This window comes from Thermothelomyces thermophilus, chromosome 2 (assembly GCF_000226095.1).
Source record: "Thermothelomyces thermophilus ATCC 42464 chromosome 2, complete sequence".
Classification (NCBI taxonomy): Eukaryota; Fungi; Ascomycota; class Sordariomycetes; order Sordariales; family Chaetomiaceae; genus Thermothelomyces; species Thermothelomyces thermophilus.
The window spans coordinates 3,850,256-3,869,818 of record NC_016473.1 but is presented as its reverse complement, the minus strand read 5'-3'; the positions used below and the strand labels follow the sequence as shown (position 1 = coordinate 3,869,818).

Genomic DNA, 19,563 nt, shown 5'->3' with positions numbered 1-19,563 from the left:
GAATTCCCGGGATCCCTTTCAATCAGGGGATAAGAGTTGGGCTCAACGGCTTCGGAGGCAAGCTAGTGTACACGTGCGCGGTCCCGTCATACCAGACCGAGATGGTCGAGTGGAGATGAGAAGGCCAAGACTATCTGGTTGAGCAAACTGCCCAGGCTTGTAGATCAGAGCATGTTTGTTCCATCTCGAGTTTCGATGCATGTACTGCATTGCAACCTGCACGTTGGCAGAAATGAGGGCAGGCAGCACACAAAATTTTGCCGTTTTTGTCGCTCCCAGCGCTCTTGTCCGACAGCTGATGATGGTTCCGGGCAACGTACCTGTGTACTCAGAGTCGTAATCCGTACAGGTGCCGGACAGGTATGTACATAAGGTACCTACCTACCTTACCTCCACTTGAGTGTGTCTGCGTCAGATTCCTTGTTGCCTGCCCTATGGCGTTCTGGGTTCTGCGTTCTGCGTTTCCAGTTCCGGTCACGTGTAAGAAACAATTACGGCGTCGATGATTCTGCGCGACGACTCCTGATTGACGGTTTATCTGCAATCTCAGCCAAGAAGGTGATGCGTCAAGATGCCGCGTTCAGCTCTGCTAGGCGACGCCATGGACAAGCGTCGCAAAAATACCAATACCATCATCCAAAGAAGGTGACGTTGGAGACTGCTGCACACCATCTTCTGAGGACTCCCAAGAACAGATCGAACTTGGGTTTGTTTGTCGGCTTGCCAATGAACAGCCAATCAAAATTGCCACGCCGCTGCTGCATCAGGGACAAGCCTTGTTACTCTGAGCTTGGCGCGACACGGCCCTGGCGCTAACCCACCAAAGGAAGCGCCTACACACATGGTTGGAGCCTCCATTGAATATCGCAACCACATAGTGTAGTGTAATGAATACGGTACCGGCCAATATCTAGAAGCATCCTCGTTTGAATTTTTTTTTTACGGTGAGGCAATTGCTTCGGCCGCTTACGCATCAACCACTATACACCTAGGTACTGCAGGAATGACGGGCGATACGCGATGGCGACGTTGTTTTCGGAGGCAGCCAGTGACGATCCACCATTTAGTTGAGCCACGTCAACCAGCCTCAGCAGCGCCGGGGTATGCGCTAGACCCAGAGATCCGGGCTGTGGCGGAGCATGCAGATTCGCGAAACTCTCTTTCAATGTGCTGTTGGCGATGCGGCCCCCCCCGGGCTGCGAACTCGCCACACTTGCGCGACCCAACGAGCCGGTGCTGCAAGGGAAAAAAAAGGCCGATCGGAGCCGCTCACCGTCGGCAAAACCGTCAGCATGGGTTGTTACCGGTGGACGTTGCCCGATCCTGTTTTGCAACCTGCAGAGCTCGTTGGATTCCGCCTTGCCCAGCTTGGCAGGCTTACACGAACCTCTTTCCTTGATGCTCTCGTTGTTCTCAGCTGCCGAGATCTCCGATACGACGTAGTGTACTTTCAAAGCAAGATGCAAGTCTTCCTCTGCAGGGACTTGGGCCCGCAGGCAGCTTGTCCGTCACCGAGCAGCCGAACTGGCGTCATTCACCCCGTCTGCAAATGCGGCCAATCCATCCTCCGCTCAACGCCTGTCGATCTCGTGTCGATTGGTGGACCACCCAGAGAGCAGAGCAGCACACCCTCCGCGAGGACACTACGCGGTCTTGCAGATGCTTCGCATGTCTGGGTGAGACATGCATGCATGCAGCAAGATCGAGTCGATCAGGAGGAGGTTGATGTTAAGCAATTCGGGGGAAGGAGTCTCTTTGGAGGTTCGTGTATTAGGACCTCATGCACGTTGCCGAATCCAGCAGGAAAAAAAGGAGCCTCTGGTGGGAGAAAATTCAATGCTCTCGTGATTGATCGCGATGACAAGCGCTTTTGGTTGGTCAGAAATCCGAGTGTTTCTGCCAATCAGAAAATCTAGGCGACTTTTAAGCTGGCCGCCGCCCCGGGGCAAACGAGCAACCACCCCTCGGCCAACGAATGGCAGGGCAAACCTCTGTACCGCGGCGGTTCGACTAGAGTTCACGACCACACCCTGCTCGTGGGTAGGGTGGCACTGGGGGTTAACTGACGCTACGAGGACGACTCTGAGATAGTGGCCACTCGTTCAATCCTTCTCCATCCCCAAGGAAGATGGAAGAAATCATCTCGTGCGTCTTAGAGCGCGTTCGGCAAATTGCAATGCCCCATCCAGATCAATCTTCCGCTGTCCCCTCGAGACAGGTATACATGTAGTTATGTATTGTATGTACAGTACATTCAAGTACGTGCCAAGGACGCCCGCCCTCGGGGATGCACTGCCCATTGATCAACCCGACCGGTTGAGCAGTTCGTTCAGTAGCGTTCCCTTCAGTCTCGACCTCGTGGATCCCCGCATTATAGGGGTTCGTACGTACTGTAATGGTATATTCGTTGTGGTGTAGTTTACGGAGTATGTAAACGGGACCTTCCCGAAACAATCCTTAGCGTCCGGATCGTCGTCATGGATCATCTCCCGAGGCAGGAAAACTCCAGCATTGCGCGACGGACATCGTGTCTCTCTTCTACCGCCTAATGACGAGCTATACGGCTCGCCTACGGGATTAATAATATGCGGAATCATATAGCTGATGACAGCGTAGTCTCGACTTAACCTCCAGATCCTGTGCAAGGCTCAAAGTCCAAGTGTACACCACTACTCCGTAGTAGGTATTTGGTATGTAGTTACATAGTTGCACGAAATATTACTGTATTACGCTAGTGGGAGTGTACCCGAGACATCGCCCCACATGCACCGCTCAATCGCTGCCGTTGGCACCGCAAAAGCCCGGCACGGGGGTGGCAATGGACATCCCGTCTTGGGCCGCTTTTAGTGTACCCAAGTATGTATTCCGACTCTTGTGCCCGTCAGAGAGCGGGAAATCATACCTTATGAAGCTCTTCTCCCTATTGTTGGTCTCTCTTCTTTTTTACGGCATTGACGATCCAACAACGCTGACCGACACCGGAGATGACCGCGAAACCGTGAAGAGGTTTCTTCTGATCTGAACTTGCTCAGGATGTATGGAGTACCGAATGCAGCAAGATTCCCGCGCTGGGCGTCGAGGGTCTGCTGCCCAATGACACCTCAAAATGTGCCTTTTGAGCCCTCATAGGGTATGCGCCTCCTGCAGCATCCAGGGCTGTCTTGCGTGCATCGCGGCGCAGCGCCAGTGGCGAGCAGCAACGAAACCGCCCTGACAGGCACGTAGTTAGTGTACTAGTAAATGCACAGCAGGGCCCGCAAACGGAGCTTGAGGGCCCAGGCGAACGCCGACCCTGAGTGGCTCCAGTTTTCTGCTCCGCGCCCGCCCTGCCCCAAAAGCTCGCGGGCTCCACCGGGCCGCGCTTATCCTGTCCCCACTTCCGGGCATCCCACCATTCGCACCGCTTTACTACCTCCTGCCGCTGGTTGCCTCGATCATTCGCAGCTTCCCAGGTACTGCACTGTCGCTGCACTGCAACTGCATGGCTCGCCTTACCCCGTCAAGTGGCTTGCCGCTCCTTCTCTGGTCTTCCCGTATCGCCGTTTCTATGGATGACTCAGTTGTTAGCCTGCCTGTTCGATTCATCCGCCTGCATCTTCCCGCCCAATCGCCCTGCATCCCCCTGCCCTGTTCTTTGCACTGAAGCCCACATGACTTTTCCAACGTCGTCTGCTGCTCTGGTCTGCGCGCGGCCTCGGACGAGATCGCTACGCCACTTCAACCAACAGTTGATGTTAGTCGTAGCATGGAGATACAAGCGTATATGCATTCAATTTTTTTTCTTCCCCATATGGCTCTTCGTTGGCGGGAGGGCTCCCATCATCTCCTGTCTGTACCTGATGTATTTTGTATACTAGTACGCTCCCGACGGGGACTTGAAGGTACCTTCCCGCTGCTCCGTTGAGACCTAAAGTAGCTACCTCTACGTCTTTTCTTTAGCCCGCGTCCCTTCTCCCTCATTCTTCTCCTGCACGTTCTCCAGTTCTTGTTGTCGTTATCAGGAGGCGCGAGGCCCCTACGCTCCGCTCTGGCCGCCGTTCCACAAACTCTTACACTTCACTTCTCTACGTTCAAATTGCTGAGAGTACGGATTATATCGAAAGGGTAATCCAATCCAACGACACAGTAGACCCACGACGGCGTCAGCGCTTGTTGCCGCCCTCCCCACTCTTCCACACGCGTGTGTGATACCTGCACCGCACACCCTCCCACACACCCTCCCGCTTTTACCCCTCCACCCCCCTCTCTTGGCCTACTAGGGTTTTGGCTGATATTTTGAATCGAAGACCTGGAGACACTTTGTCACTTTCGTACCCTCTCCTTCTTTTTTTGGGATATTTCTTTCTTCCTTCTTACCTCTTTCTTTTGGCGATTCTGCCTGGTTCATCAGGATCGTACTGCTTCTCCTCCCTGGTATTAGGAGGGGAGCTACGACCCCTTGTCCATTCCCACGGCTGGACCACCAGGAGACTGGACAAGCTTACCCCGGAAAAAACTCCTTTGTCTCTGGGCCTCTGATTTACCTATAAGGCTTATACATGGTCGCCGAGGCAATCTTCAGCGCGTGCCTCCGAACCTGGTAGTCGATTTCTCGGCATCTGACCAAGCCTAAGCTTTCCGCTACGCGGCCCAAGGTTGCACACCCCATGACTTCCTCGCCACTGACCTAGCTGGACCCGAGCTAACTTTTGCTAAGCGGCAACTCTGTGTTCATTCCTACATTTGCCCTCCCTAATGGTTGTAGGTCACTAAGTAGTCGAATCTCGATTCGACGATTATGGTGGAGGCGTATAAGTTTCCTCAAGTCGATACAGGACCATGATGGCGTCTCGGAGGCCGGGACCGCAAGCATTGGGCTGGTCGGGTATTGCGGGGCCAAGAGATCCCGGGATCGGCGCGGAAGCCTCCGAGGAAGAGTCCAAGTTGAAGCCCGGATGGATGGCTAAAAGGGCGGCCGGACCGAGTCACCAACCGTCGAGGACGATACCGCAACCGAATTTATCCAGCCGACTGCCGCAGCCTTCTTCTCATAGACGACCGTCTGGTGGCCTGCCACAACAGTCCCTCGCTGCTCAGCCGCCACGCTCCCGGACTTCCATCGGCAGCACGAGCGGCGTAGCGGTGCGAGATGCGCAAGGGCCATCCTCATCCGCCCCGACCTCCAGCAGGCTCCCAACCCCTAATTTGAAGCCTCGAAACGTCCTACGGAGGAAACGTTCCGGTTTATCGCAAGACACATCCAACAACCGTGTCGCTTCCCAAAATGACTCGACTGGGACGGCCTCATCCGAATCGAACCCTCGTTCCCAAACGCCTCTCGACCCCCTTGATCTCGACCGCGAGTTGGCCCAGAGCCCCATGGAAATCCGGACGGCTCAGCAGGTTGAGATTCCCATGACAAAGGCGCACACGGTGACGATATATCCCGAACTGGACAGGTACCGGGACGTTAAGCCGCCACGGTCCGAGAGTCCCAGTTCCAACCAGCCGTCCCGCCTTGCCACCAACGACCTCCCTCCCCCAACCCCCCTCTTCTCCGGGACGAGCAGCCAGCCCAGCACCTTCAGCGGCAGTCCATCCACCAGGTGGTCGGAGTCACCGGGGCCGGGGCCATACAGCCGTGACACCACCCCAACCTCCATTTCGTCACATTCTCCAGGCTTAGTAGCCCCAATTCGGATACCGCCGTCCGGGACAAGGGCACGACAAGCAGATCAGGCCCTGAGCAGGCCTCCTGTCACTCGAAGGAGAGCCGGCAGTCTCTCAAACGAAACAGGGCCGGTAAGCGCTTCTGACCCGCGGGGATTGGCCGTTGTTAAGGAGTTGTCAACCTCGTCGTCCTCCAATTCGACTGTTCGTGCTGAAAGCGGCGCAAAGGAGAGGAAGAAAACCAAAGGATCGTCGCACCGACCGCCGAGCCCGCCGCCTCGAAAGTCGTCTCGGGTGTTTCAGGAGAGTCGCGATGAACTGGGCGGCCCGCCCAATGACACGCTCAAGGCCGCTCAACCGGAAGCGTCCTCACCGCCTGCTGTGAAGTCCACCTCTAGTTCCCGGCCCCAACCTGTGCAACCGGGAGCACATTCCGCCTCGTCCATACCGGCCCCACCTCGACGACCCAGTCGCGATGGTACTCCCGACCTCCACGCCCACATCGGACAATCTATGCCCGTCGTTCACAGCAACTTGTCATCGGCCTCCCTGCCGGAAAGACGGCAGAGCGGTCTTCTGGCTCCCGGCGCGGCAAGTCGGCCACCCCTCTCCACATCATGCTCGGACGCGCCGAACCACTCCGCTACGCGGGCGCAAGGCAAGGAGCCCTTCCCGGCTCCCAGGCCTGCCGTCTGCCATGATGTGGGGAGTACATACAAGCAAGAGCCGGCGCGGCCGGCGCGGACGCCGAGCCCTAGCGTATCCTCGACTCTCAAGACTCGATTTCCCATCTTCGGCCGACGGACAAAGACGCACCCCGAGCCTGGCCAACAGCAAAAGAAGGACAAACCCACGAGGAAAGGGCCAGCGGCTGGAACTGGCCATGAGGGCTACGGAAGGCTGGGCTCGGTGCGCCGGAGGAGCAATAGTGTCACGAACGTTGCTCGCGTGATTCCCGGGACCATGTCGTCGCAGGAAAGCCTAGCTAGCCTGTCCCACGATCGGTTTCTGAGGGAAAGAATGGCGCCCGTCATCATTGCTGGCGGCGAAGTGGTTGAGAATAGGAACGCTAGCTCGGAGCTAACCCGCGTTGAGAGTAACCAGAGCTCTGCCGTGAGGCGGCCCAGCATCGATTCTCGGAATGGCTCCCAAGTCTCGCTCTCATCTCGCGAGGCACCCTACAAGACCCTCGCTCCGTCACCATTTCCCCGCAACGTTGCGCCGAGCCCTTCGCTGGGCGGTCGGCGTCCGTCAGAGAGCAGCGATTCCGAGGCCGTCGCGATGAAACCGACTATTGCTTTGAGAAGATCTTTGCAGCGGCTGAAATCCGGCGAAGAGGAAGCCCCAAGGCTACCCAGACCGATCGTCACGCAGCCCCATGTTGCGTCGCCCTCAATGGCCAGCCTGGATGCTAGCATCATGTCTGACGACTCCATGTTTGATCCTCCCGCCGGGCCAGCCGTGACAGCGGCCGAATCGCCTACCACGACAATCACTTCCGGACCAAATAAGCTGAGGAGGCGAGCCCGATCTCCTCGAAAATGGAACCTTTTTGGCCGCTCGCGCGGCCAAAAGCCTGCCGAAAAGAAGTCGGAGAGGACCGCAACTGTGCCTGCTACGGTCCAGGTTGTGCCGAGTAAATCTGTCGCGTTTTACGCCATAATGGATCCCTCAGAGCAGGACGATTCCGATCCGGTCGACCTGGAGGAAGTGCTCCGCGAAGCCAGGGGCATCGCCATCACAACCCCCGAGGTGCCCGATGTGGAACATACGGGAAGCAGGAGACCGTCCGCCTCTGAACAAGTAGCGCCGAACGTGGCAACCCTTCAGCAACCCGAAGCCCAGCCACCCGCAGCTTCAGAGAGAGCCTTTCAAGTTCCAACCACCTCACCAGTCCCATCGAAGTCAAGGCCAGAGCCTGCACCGGTTCAGCAGCCTGCCCTTCAAGCCCAAAGCCGCCCCAGCAGACTTCATCGGGTTGGCCGCATCCCTAAAGTTGTCAACGCACGAGGGAATCAGACCTCCCCCAAGAGCTTCTCGCGGCCGTTTAACAGGCTCGGTGCCCAGAGGCCACCGGTGACGCTCGAACCCAAGAATGGAGAGTCGGTTGCGAAAGGCCCAAGCCCCCCGGAGCCTTCCACACTAGAGCACTCTCGTGACAATCCAACGTCGGCAAACGAGTCAAACTTCTCAGCGCTGATACATGGTATACCGAAATTAGTGCCTCCGGCTTCCGACCAACCCGGACAGGAATTTCTTGCCTTCTCACCCCGCAAGGACTCGCAGTGCGCGACAACGACCTCTTCCAGCAGCTCAGGGAGGCTTATGAACTACTCTGATGCTACCGCAATAGTGCCGTCTCCTAACGCCCCGCTTGCTGAAGATGAGATTTGGGACGAGTATAACGACCTCCTCGGGGAGGACACAATCAGGTTGTCAACCTTCCAAGCACCGTCCTGGCCGAAGCCGCTGAAACTCGATGGTTCTGCGGGCAAGAAGCGGATCGAACCAAGTCTGGAATCGCCCACGCTCAGCCCGCCTGCCCTGCCGAGCTTGGTCCAAACCTTGCGGTCGGGGATGGAACATCCACAATCGCTAAGCATCAACGGGTCAGAGATCGCTCTGGAGGTCAAGCGGATGCTCGACTACGAGCCGACGCCGAAGAACTCCATGGTCGCCGCCGACACCCCTTCCAGCCAGGACAACGAGGCAGGCCGCTCGAATCCGATGCAGCCAAGAGACGAGGCAGTGTTCACGAAGAGAGACAGCTGCTCCTCTTCCCGCCCAACTCGGAGGTCCAATGCCAGCAGCAGCAGCACTCAGTGCTCAGAAGACAATTCTCCATTGTCCCAAGTCAACCTGCGGGTAGGCTCCATGACTGTCAGCAAGTGGCTCACATTTGGCCACGTTCTCTTCAGTCCCGTCCGAGACGAGCTGGTCTCCGACGTTGGCTCGCTCAAACGGCCCTCCATCCTTGTGATCGACGGCCTAGGGAACGACGACTGGTCCTTCTACGCCGCCGAAACATACCCAGCCGCTACCTTCTTCAATCTCTCGCCCCGCGCTCCCCTTCCAGCCGAGCACCGGAACGAATCCTCCATTCCACTCAGCCCTCCGAATCACCACCAGGTTCAGTACCTTTCCCACACCGCCAAATTCCCCTTTGGCGCGCAAAGCTTCACCGCAGTCGTCTTCCGCTTCCCCGCCGCTGCGCCCGAGAGCCACTACCGCAACATCATCTCAGAAGCCCGCCGCGTCCTCAAGCCGGGTGGGTACATTGAGCTCTCTATCCTCGACGCCGACTTGAACAACATGGGCAACCGCTGCCGCCGCACGATCCGCCGCCTCAAGGAACGCATCCACGCCAGCGCGCCCGACATCAGCCTCGCGTCGACCTCTGATCTCATCCTCCGCCTGATCGGCAGGCGCGGATTCGTCGACATCAAGACGTGCAGGGTCGGCGTTCCCGTGGCTAGCACGATTGCCCGGTCGCCGGTCAGCGAGGCCAGTTTGAAGAGGAGGGACTCCAATAGCGTTGCCGCTGCTGCTCCGGAGAGGACCAGGACCAAGACGAAGCCCAAGAAGGACGAGCGCAGCCTACCGGAGATGATCAACGATGACAGCCCGGTCGCGGACGAGAGCATCGCGCAGTCGGTGGCCAAGGTCGGGAGGTGGTGGTACAGCCGGTGCTACGAGAGCGCAGTGGCACCGGGGATCGGCCCGTCCTCGAGAGGCAGCATCTGGAGGGACAAAGCGCTGCTCGCCGAGTGCGAGGAGTGGGGGACCAGTTTGAAACTGATGGTGTGCCATGCCAGGGTGCCGGATGGGAGGGCACGGGTGGCGAGCATTTGACCACGACCCCTTTTCTCTTTGCTTCCTCCCGATATTCGATGTCCGATTTCAGTTTCTTCCTCGCGGCGGAGGAGGAATGGTTTCTCGCGAACAATTGGTACCAACGAACGGAAAAAAATAGTATGTGCGAACAGACATACGGGATCCGGCGACTTTTGCAATGCACGAAAGACCAAGAGGGCGCGAGCCCGAGGGTATCAACGATCATCATTTTACTGTTTCAGTTTTCTTTTTCTTTTTCTTTTAACGGCGATGACGACTTGCATTACCACCCAAGGCGCGAGCCGGTAATACAGTGGCGAGAACGGAGCTCGAGCAGCCCGTCTCGATCCTTCGCTTCTTCCGCCAACCCACCCCTAATCGACAGGCACCAATCGGGACAGATTTAATATTTGCATACATTTATTCCGTCATATTTCACTTCAATTCTATAATAGGTCATCCAGGGGAGGACATTTGATAATACGGCAGGAATCCGCTGGCTGGGTTTGGCTTGATGGGATTTACATTTTTTGGATTCTTGTTTATTTCGTTTCCGCTGGGAAGCTCCGGATGAGAGAGACTATGAACCATGACACGAAGGGGGATGAATGGCGTTGGAAGCATGTATGTGTTTATTTTGTCGGGTCTTGGTACTGCTGTTGACGAGCGAGTGAGCATCCTGGAGATATCCCCCCCTTCCCATCCTCCTTCTTCCTTTTACCGGTTGGGTGTAGGTTGGGTTATTCCGGGGATGGGGAGGAACGGAGCATGGAGCGATGTGAATGATTAGTATGAGTGAATGATGAAAATCAGAATCAAGAGTTGTATGAAGCTACGGGCAGGCACGATGCTGTGTTCTGGGAAGACGTGTGCTCCGGGTGTGAATGGCTGCAGATCTGCGATACCATGACTGTATCGCTACTCCGTACACACTTGTTACCTGTACAGTAGCGCATCACTAACTTGTATGTATGCTGGCCTCGCGGGACGGTGCGTTTTTTTCCCGATGGTGAATTACACTACTTGTATCATTACCATGATTGGAAGTAAGTGCAGAATAATTGTGCACTGTGTTCAACTTATCATTCAGGGCGGCACTTGGGCGAGACGTGGTGGTATGTACCTTAGCTAGGTAATCCGTACATGCCAATAGATCAGGTCAGCTAGACACTTTCTGATGTGCTGTCGAGGCGCTTTCCCGTGTCTCTCACACCGAAGTGAGCAAGTTGTCAGCGCTGTGTTCCGAGTGCCTGGATTAGTTATGGCGGGTCCGCTTCCCCGGATTGGCGGTTGCCTTGCGGGTCTGGCCACGCCCGATCTTCCCGCCAGCAGCAGGTCTTTCCGCCTGTGGCTAGAACCCTTGTTCACACGCGCCCGCGCTCGAGAACCGCCCAGGCGCACCCGGAATTCTTTTCTTCATCTGCGGTGAAACACCAGACAGGCGGCGAACTCTGGGCTGCGACGCGAACGCACCAGCGATACCAATCCTTCCATCAAAGGAAAGCACTGGCCTGCTTTCTACTCGTCTCCCTGCCGCGTTAACGCGATGATCTTCTAGCGTCCCTCGAGCTTCGACTCCTCCCATTCCTTGAACCACCACCTCCCCCCCCCCCCCCAAACCAAAAAAAAAAGGTCGAACACGCATTTGTGTCCTTGGACGACTCTTGTCCTCCCGTGCAGTCGCAACAGACATTCAGTAGTTCGACGACACTACGCAACACAAATACCCGCTTATCTTTTGCACAACTCCGGCTAAACGAGGGCGAGAGTGTCGTTACATTAACTACATGCTCGGCGATACAGTCGCGTCACTTTCATCCCTCATTTCGAATCCACCATGACGCGACGCATCGTAGGCTTCTCTTCTCTCCCATCTTTCCTTATCTGGTAGCCGATGAGACTCCCTAACCACCCACCCCTCTGCCACGCTCACAGGTCCGCACAATAGTGCAAACCTCTACCGCCACCATCTTCACCCTGATTGTCATCTTCTTCCTCGACCGCAACTTCCGCGTGCTGCCCAATGCCATACACGAGTACATGCCGAGCCACCATGCGGGCACCGTCATCACCGACGTCACGCTGACCAAGTGCTCGTCCCTCAACCCCTTCTCGTCGTGCAAGCTCGACGCCGCCGCCTGGCACCGCATCGAGAAGGACTTGTACCTGCGCCGCGCCACGTTCTCGTCGGCCTACCTGCACGTCCAGCGCAAGCGCGAGGAGGAGCTGACGCCCGAGGACAAGGTCGTCGTGGACGTCAGCGTGGGACGGCTGAACCCGGATGACGTGGCTGCCAAGAGCAGTACGAATAACAGGAGAGGGAGGAGGACGAGCGCCGTGGAGGCGGCGGCGGCGGCGGCGGCGGCTGCTCCGGAGGCCGGGGAGGCGGGCGGTGAGTATAGCCACGGGAAGATCGAGGGGGAGTGGGAACAGAGGCCGGGTGGGATCTGGATCAAGCGGAGCAACCGGCGCGGCGTGAGCGATTCCAAGGATGCGGTGACCGGCCTGGACGTGCTGTTTGGGGACGATGCGGTCGAGGCGCGGCCCGGGTGGGAGATGACGGGGACGGCGATGCTCTTGGATGCGGGATCGGGGATTCCCGAGGCCCACATCACGATCCGGAGGGGCGCCGAACAAGAGCCGCACAAACCGGTGCCGAGGATCATGGAGAATGGGCGGTTCAAGATCATGCAACTGGCGGACCTGCACCTGAGTACGGGCGTGGGACATTGCCGGGACGCCCTGCCCGAGGATTGGAATGGCGGGAAGTGCTTGGCGGACCCTAGGACGCTGGACTTCGTAGAGAAGATCCTGGAGGAGGAGAGGCCGAATCTGGTGGTGCTCAGCGGAGACCAGGTGAATGGGGAGACCGCGCCAGATGCGCAGACGGTAAGTGGCACAAAACAAGCACACACTCTCTTCTTGGTCCGGCTTTGATGCTGATTGTGGTTTTTTTGTTTTCTCTCCCCCCAGGCCATCTTCAAGTACGCGCAACTCCTCATCAAGCACAAGATCCCGTACGCTTCCATCTTCGGCAACCACGACGACGAGGGATCCATGTCGCGTGCCGCGCAGATGGAACTCATCGAACAGCTCCCCTACTCTCTGTCCAAAGCCGGCCCCGCTGACGTTGACGGAGTGGGCAACTACTATATCGAGGTGCTGGCCCGCGGCAGCTCGGGTCACTCGGCCATCACTGTGTACCTTCTCGACTCGCACTCGTACTCGCCCAACGAGCGCAAGTTCAAGGGGTATGACTGGATCAAGCAGAGCCAGATCGACTGGTTCCGCAATACGGCCCGGAGCCTCAAGAGGAGCCACGAGGAGTACACGCATCATCATATGGACGTGGCGTTCATCCATATTCCCATTCCGGAGTACACACTGCCGAACCTGACGCTGGTGGGCGAGTGGAAGGAGCCGAGCACAGCGCCGGCTTATAATTCCGGCTTTTACGACGCGCTGGTGGAGGAGGGGATATCTATGGTCAGTTGCGGGCAGTACGTACCCTTCTCTCCGCCTTCCTTCCCGTTATCTTCGGTCGATGAGCTAAACTGATGTTCTGTTCACAGCGACCACGTGAACGAGTACTGCGGCCTGTCCCAGACGGAAGACGAAAAGCCCGCCCTCTGGATGTGCTACGCCGGGGCGGCCGGGTTCGGCGGCTACGCGGGCTACGGCGGCTTCCACCGCAAGATCCGCATCTTCGACTTCAACATGAACGAGGCGCGCATCACGACCTGGAAGCGCGTCGAGTACGGGCCGGATGTGGATAAGAGGCTCGAGGAACTGATTCTGGTCGACGCGGGCAAGGTGGTGGCGCCAATGCGGCAGTAACTCGTCTCCGCGAGTATTAACTTGATGGGCGGTGATATTGCGTTTTGTATATCAAGCTTTACTGTGTTTTGCATCGGCTACGGGAGGATACAAAACCTTGGTCTGGATATGGAAGCACCGGACAAGGCATGGCATGGCATGGCATGGCCGGCGTTTTTGGGTTTCTATGTCGAGTTTTTGTTTTTTGGTGGCTTTGATGATTCCTACTTTGTTTGCCTGTCAACTTGAGTGTCCGGTGTGTATTATAATTATCCGTCAGGTGTTGAAGAAAGTATATGCGACTGTCGGTTATGAAACATGAGCAAATGTGAAAGGCGGGGCTCGTTGGAGTTGCACTGCTAAGGCGACCACTCTAGGAGAACGGTTCATGGAATGCTTTAGAGTTCAGAGAGGATAGGTGGGCTCCCGGATCTGTGACGCAGAGAGGCATGTGAATCGGCAGTCCCTCGAGGTGAAGATGTCGTTCTCCTTGTGTAGATCCAGCAAGGAGCGCCGGACCTGTGCGCGTAGCAAGAACAAAGAACTGGAACCGCGGGGAAGCTAGGGGTCGTAGGATAGCAGCCGGCCCGTTGAGCAGAGGTGCGCTGGAGGTTACATCACATCGGAGCATGGTGGCCAGGGGAGAGAGAGGGAGCGAAGCTTAGTACTTCAGCCATCATAGCGACCCAGGATAGACTCAAGGGACGTGTTGTTGTACATACATACATACATATGAATACAACGCCCCAGAGCAAGCCCCCCGGAGATAACCTCCAAACCGGACACTTCCGAAAATTCGATCGTCCCCTTTACACTACGATCTATCCATGTCCAAGGTCAGGGGAACCCGAGTGCAGTTTTAGTAGCACGATGCGTCGCTCTGCAATTTCGTTGGGCCATTGCAGGAATGATTCGTACACTTCACTCATGTGAGCTGCATGGTTTCCCCCCTCGGGAGGGTACCATGCCTGGGTGCCACGGACCTGGAAAGAGCGGATGCCCCCATGCATGGGCCCGTTGCTCGAGCCCTCACGGCTCGGCTTGGCTCATTCCTAAATCGAATCATTGCTCGTTTCTTCACTTTTAACTACCGGGTTGTTGGTACTGATTGGTAAGGAGCCTCGACGGAGATAATCCCCCGATTGTTTTTTTTTTTTTTTTTACTGCTACTATGGCTCACGCCGAGCAGTGTTCCCTCGTGCCTCTTTCTCTTCTGGGGACCTCTCCCGGTCGCTCGGTATCGGTACCCCATGCACAGCTTTCCGAACGAGGTACACTAGGACCCCTGCCGCGCACGGCGATTCGCTCCTATCCAAGCTCTACTCTGATAGTGTAGTGAATCCTCCGCTGGTATCGACAGGCACCATGGCTCCATTGACTTGCAAAGGGAGGATGGAGGGCCTGTTATGTGTCTTGGGGGTTGCAACTTGTCTCTGCGTAGCAGCGCTACTTCTCTAGGAGGTTGCTCTCGACTCTCTCCTCCCCCACCCTCGTTTTTCTACCTTGACAGTCTCACCCTTTGTCACTCTTCTCTATGAAGACGTGAAGGCGCCGTTCCTCGCTGCCGGCCTGCTTGCGGCTGGTGCGGGTGCCCTGGCCATCGGCCGGGCCGCGCAGTGCAAATGCTTCCCTGGAGACGCGTGCTGGTCCTGGCTCCCTTCGTTGCCAACCAGAGCTGCGACCCCTTCACCTCGCCGTCCAAGCCGTGCACCCTGGGCAACTATGTGGTCTACGCCGTGGAAGCCCAGTCGGCGGCCGACATCATCGCCGCCGTCAAGTTCGCCAAGCAGAACAACATCCGCTTCGTCATCCGCAACACCGGCCATGACTACCTGGGTCGGTCCACAGGCGCCGGCGCCCTCTCGGTGTGGACGCATAAGCTAGCTCAACAGCATCGAGTTCAGGGAGTGGAAGGGCAAGGACTACACCGGCAGCGCCGTCAAGCTCGGCGCCGGCGTCCAGGGCTTCCAGGTATTGTCGGCCGCTCTCGAAAAGAAGCAGGTGGTCGTGGGCGGTGAGTGCCCGACCGTCGGAATCGCTGGTGGTTACACCCAAGGCGGTGGTCACTCTGCCCTGAGCACCTCGTTCGGCCGACGACAACACGCTCGAGTTCGAGGTCGTCACGGCCTCGCGCACGCAGAACGCCGAAACCTGTACTGGGCCCTGTCCGGAGCCATGGTCGTCTACTACTCCACCTCGAGCTTCTTCCAGATAGCGCCCCTGACGGCCTACAACAAGACGGCGGCCGAGGTCGAGGCCATGCTGTCTCCGTTCGCGGCCAAGCTCACCGCCATGGGCGTCAAGTATACCCTCGGATACTCGCAGTCGGCCACCTACTACGACCACTACGACAAGTACTTCGGCCCGCTGCCCGTCGGCAACATCGAGGTCGGCATCGCCCAGTACGGCGGCCGGCTCGTCCCCCTCTCCACCTTTGCCAACGACCCGGCCGCCATGTCCGCCGTGACCCGCTGACGGTCAGAGACGAGAGGCCGACTAGCCGCGACGATGACCCAGTGCCCAAAATACTTGCTTAATAATAATATCTGCAAGTAAGCGTCACGTGTCCATACTGGGTAACTCTCCCATTTACAATCTATCTTTCTCTCGTTAGTAATTCCTGATCCGATGGATCTCCTTCGAGCTCCCTTTGTCCATGCCATTCGGAGCGGCATGGCTTCTTCTTGTTGTGACACACATTAGTTGGCAGCCCGCCCCCGACACAAAGACTGCGCATCTGTAGTGTAAATCAGCTGACCTTGGTAGGTAGTCGTGAATTTATCATCTACTTCCCAATCTGCCAATTAAAATAACCAAAACTCGATGCGCTCTGTTCGAAGGAGGAGAAAATAGGATGACAAAGAGTCTTGAGCTTCTTCCACACATCTCGCCCTGCTGCTCTCTTCAGTTTCTCGTTTAGCTGGTCAACTTCCGTTCTCTCGCGGCGGTTAAACCTGTAAACCCCTCTTCGAGAGGTTCTGAGGAGCCTTCGCTGAAAGCGGACGGAGCCTAGTGTGAACCCGGTCCGGGCGCGGAAGGGTCGTGTTGAACTCCCTAGTGGGGCCGACCCAGGTTTCTGGCCCCTCCCTGCTGGTCTATTGCACCCGCAATAGTCTCCGAGTTGAGGAAGGTGTTCCCTGATGATTTCTAAGCCCCGCATACCAATGATGTAAGTGCCCCTGGGGTTCCCAGAGCGTTTTATTAATCCCATAACCTTTTCCATGATTATTTCCGTACCGAGTGGAGCGGGAAGTATAAGAGCCAGGTCCCGGTCTCTCACGGCTGGTTGAATGAGGGACTTGATTCAATGCAACGCGTTGCGCAGTTGGAAGCACACTTAACGTCCACCGACCACTACCAGAAGAACACCACCCCTCACAAGATGGCCGACACCACCAAGACCGATATCCACCTCTACACGGCCCAGACGCCGAACGGCATCAAGATCTCGATGCTGCTCGAGGAGCTCGGTCTGCCGTACAAGGTAGGTTGTTGCCCTTCCGTCTCGGCGAACCACCCATTCCCGCCCCCTCCCCCGTACCCAGAGAGTATGTCTAATCTCGGGGGATATCAGGTCACAGCCATCGACTTCAGCAAGAACGAGCAGAAGGAGCCCTGGTTCCTCGAGATCAACCCCAACGGCCGCATCCCCGCCCTGACCGATGTCCTCCCGGACGGCTCGCCCATCCGCCTCTTCGAGAGCGGCTCCATCATGCAGTACCTGGTCGAACGCTACGACCCCGAGCACAAGGTCTCGTACCCGCGGGGCACGCGCGAGTACTACGAGGTGAACAGCTGGGTGCGTCATCTCCTTCCTGCTCCCTCCCGTTCCTTTCTCCCCTCCCCCCCAAAAAAAAAAATCTCTTCTTTGATTCCTCGTTCTTTCGAACTGAATTGGGATGAGGATCGTGGCTGATGCTGGGGAACGCATAACAGCTGTTTTGGCAAGTTGCTGGTCTCGGGCCGATGCAAGGGTGAGTTATCTTTTCCTCTCCCCATCCCTCCCTCCTCCCCAGGAGTCGGAAGGGATGTCGATGTGCGTGTGGATGTGCGCGCGCATGCTTGTGTGTGTGTGTGTGTGTGTGTGTGTGTGTGTGTGTGTGTGTGTGGAAATGCTAACCTGGTTGAATCAGCCAAGCGAACCATTTCTCAAGTAAGTCGACGAAAACGCTATGCACGGCACGTCGAATCTGTCTATCTGCGACGAACGGCTGATCCAAAACAGGATATGCCCCCGAGAAGATCCAGTACGGCATCGACAGATACCGAAATGAGACACGCCGCCTGTACGGCGTCCTGGACAAGCAGCTGAGCCAGTCTACCTCGGGTTACATTGTGGGCGACCGGTGCACCATCGCCGACATTGCTTGCTGGGGCTGGGTGGCTGCTGGATGTGAGTGTCCCTTTTACCATGTACATACAGCAGCCGGCGAAGCAACGGGCGCTGACACAAAAGCAAGATTGGGCCGGTATCCCGGTGCACGAGTTCCCCCACCTCAACGCCTGGGTCGACAAGATCCTGTCCCGCCCCGCTTGCGAGAAAGGTAGGCACGTCCCGAGCCCGCACAAGGTCCTGGAGAGCCGGCACAAGACCGAGGAGGAGCTCGACGCGGCGGCGGCTCAGACTAGGGATTGGGTGCAGCGAGGCATGCAGGAGGATTCGAAGAAGTGAAAGGCCCCCCGGTCTGGCTGTGCTCGTACAGAAAGGGCGGGCGCGGTTGCACGCATGGAGGTACATGCTCGGTATGTCTTTGACTTGAGCTTCAGCCGTTGCAGGCCTGAATTGAATTACAACCGCAATACCTGGCTAGCCAATGCCCAAAACCTCCCATATTTTGGTCCATGAACGGACTGCAAAGTGAGAGTGTTGAGATTGTATGGAGGTACGGATTACATTACAAAGTACGGATTACTATGAGTATTACGTTCTACGGAGTATGTGGTGTGAAACCTTGCGAGGAGTCCGTGCACTGTGCCAAGCTATCACGTGGGTCAGCATGCCTTGGGCCTCGATAAGGTAAGCTATTGTAGGGTACTCCGTAAGATCGTGGCGAACCTGGCCGTTTTTTTGCCGTGATCCCGAACTTCCTGAAAAAGACGTCGCCTTCGACATCCACACCAACGTCTCCCGGACCGCAAGGCAATCGAACCACACAATGGCGTGGAGAAATCAAGGCATAACCGGCTCCAATAATATTCCCTTGGGAAAGCGCCGGTTTGGAGCCGACCCCGAAGACAGCAGCAGCAAAAATGGCAGCGCGTCGCCAAATGGTCTTGCGAACGGCGACCGCGATGCTAAGCGCGGTCGGAGCCCTGAACGTACGTTATTCTGGCGACTGTTCTCCGAAGTATGATCCTAATTTTCCCTTTTCGCAGGTTCCGAACACGACGGCCCGAGACGTCGCAAGAAGCGCAATCGCTGGGGCGAAGCGACGGAGAACAAGGCCGCTGGGCTCATGGGCCTGCCGACTGCCATCGTCGCCGACATGACTAGCGAGCAACTGGAAGCCTATACTCTCCATCTGCGTATCGAGGAAATCACGCAGAAGCTCAAGATTGACGATGTCGTTCCCGCCGACGGAGACAGGTGTGTTTTGCTGCGCGTCCCACTTTGCCTTTACTGCTGATGCTAACGGCGCGCGATCAAGGTCTCCGTCGCCTCCTCCGCAGTACGACAATCACGGCCGCCGTATCAATACTCGGGAATATCGCTACCGGAAGCGCCTTGAGGATGAGCGCCACAAGCTGATCGAGAAAGCCATAAAGACCATCCCTAACTATCACCCGCCCGCAGACTATCGCCGGCCGACCAAGACTCAGGAGAAGGTCTACGTCCCGGTTAACGACTATCCAGAGATCAATTTCAGTATGATTGCTAACCCTCTAACCTCTTCTAACCACTCCAAACTCCCCTCACCCTTGGTACTTTGCCAGGCACTTGTGTCGGCATCCTGCTGTGATGCTGTGCCTCGCGGGCTAACCCTTGGACTCTAACTCGCTCACGAACTTTTTGTTTTCTTCTCGTCTCACTTGACCCAGTTTACTAACGCTTAGCTCTCCCTACTTAAGTTGGCTTACTCATCGGACCTCGTGGCAACACTCTCAAAAAGATGGAAGCTGAATCCGGAGCCAAGATTGCCATTCGCGGAAAGGGTTCCGTGAAGGAAGGCAAAGGCCGCTCCGATGCTGCGCATTCCAGCAACCAGGAGGAGGACCTCCACTGCCTCATCATGGCGGATACTGAGGAGAAAGTCAACAAGGCCA

At 56.9% G+C, this 19,563-nt stretch overlaps 6 protein-coding genes across 6 annotated transcripts; all 6 read left to right on the top strand.

Annotated features, from left to right (window-relative positions):
- Window positions 1-1,460: 1,460 nt before the first annotated feature.
- MYCTH_2109230 (uncharacterized protein) lies at window positions 1,461-3,119 on the top strand (the record flags this gene model as incomplete). Its single annotated transcript, XM_003661943.1, has 7 exons — window positions 1,461-1,676; window positions 1,917-2,040; window positions 2,088-2,145; window positions 2,250-2,383; window positions 2,635-2,679; window positions 2,736-2,856; window positions 3,056-3,119. The coding sequence occupies 7 exons, from the start codon at window positions 1,461-1,463 to the stop codon at window positions 3,117-3,119; spliced, it is 762 nt and encodes a 253-aa protein (XP_003661991.1).
- A 1,546-nt stretch (window positions 3,120-4,665) lies between these two features.
- On the top strand, window positions 4,666-9,623 carry MYCTH_2301994 (uncharacterized protein). Its single transcript, XM_003661942.1, has one exon. The coding sequence runs from the start codon at window positions 4,819-4,821 to the stop codon at window positions 9,499-9,501; it is 4,683 nt and encodes a 1,560-aa protein (XP_003661990.1). The 5' UTR covers window positions 4,666-4,818; the 3' UTR covers window positions 9,502-9,623.
- Window positions 9,624-10,873: 1,250 nt separating this feature from the next.
- MYCTH_2301992 (uncharacterized protein) lies at window positions 10,874-13,622 on the top strand. Its single transcript, XM_003661941.1, has 4 exons — window positions 10,874-11,335; window positions 11,419-12,372; window positions 12,457-12,983; window positions 13,056-13,622. The coding sequence occupies exons 1-4, from the start codon at window positions 11,321-11,323 to the stop codon at window positions 13,318-13,320; spliced, it is 1,761 nt and encodes a 586-aa protein (XP_003661989.1). The 5' UTR covers window positions 10,874-11,320; the 3' UTR covers window positions 13,321-13,622.
- Window positions 13,623-14,921: 1,299 nt separating this feature from the next.
- Window positions 14,922-15,774, top strand: MYCTH_2125728 (uncharacterized protein; the record flags this gene model as incomplete). The annotated part of the gene is made up of 2 exons (XM_003661940.1): window positions 14,922-15,164; window positions 15,199-15,774. 2 exons carry the CDS (start codon window positions 14,922-14,924, stop codon window positions 15,772-15,774), a joined length of 819 nt encoding a protein of 272 aa, XP_003661988.1.
- A 630-nt stretch (window positions 15,775-16,404) lies between these two features.
- MYCTH_2301985 (uncharacterized protein) lies at window positions 16,405-18,282 on the top strand. The gene is made up of 6 exons (XM_003661939.1): window positions 16,405-16,783; window positions 16,874-17,098; window positions 17,236-17,273; window positions 17,433-17,452; window positions 17,525-17,692; window positions 17,760-18,282. The coding sequence occupies exons 1-6, from the start codon at window positions 16,682-16,684 to the stop codon at window positions 17,969-17,971; spliced, it is 765 nt and encodes a 254-aa protein (XP_003661987.1). The 5' UTR covers window positions 16,405-16,681; the 3' UTR covers window positions 17,972-18,282.
- Window positions 18,283-18,432: 150 nt separating this feature from the next.
- Window positions 18,433-19,320, top strand: MYCTH_2314770 (uncharacterized protein). The gene is made up of 3 exons (XM_003661938.1): window positions 18,433-18,618; window positions 18,676-18,886; window positions 18,948-19,320. Exons 1-3 carry the CDS (start codon window positions 18,456-18,458, stop codon window positions 19,291-19,293), a joined length of 720 nt encoding a protein of 239 aa, XP_003661986.1. The 5' UTR covers window positions 18,433-18,455; the 3' UTR covers window positions 19,294-19,320.
- The last annotated feature ends 243 nt before the right edge of the window (window positions 19,321-19,563 follow it).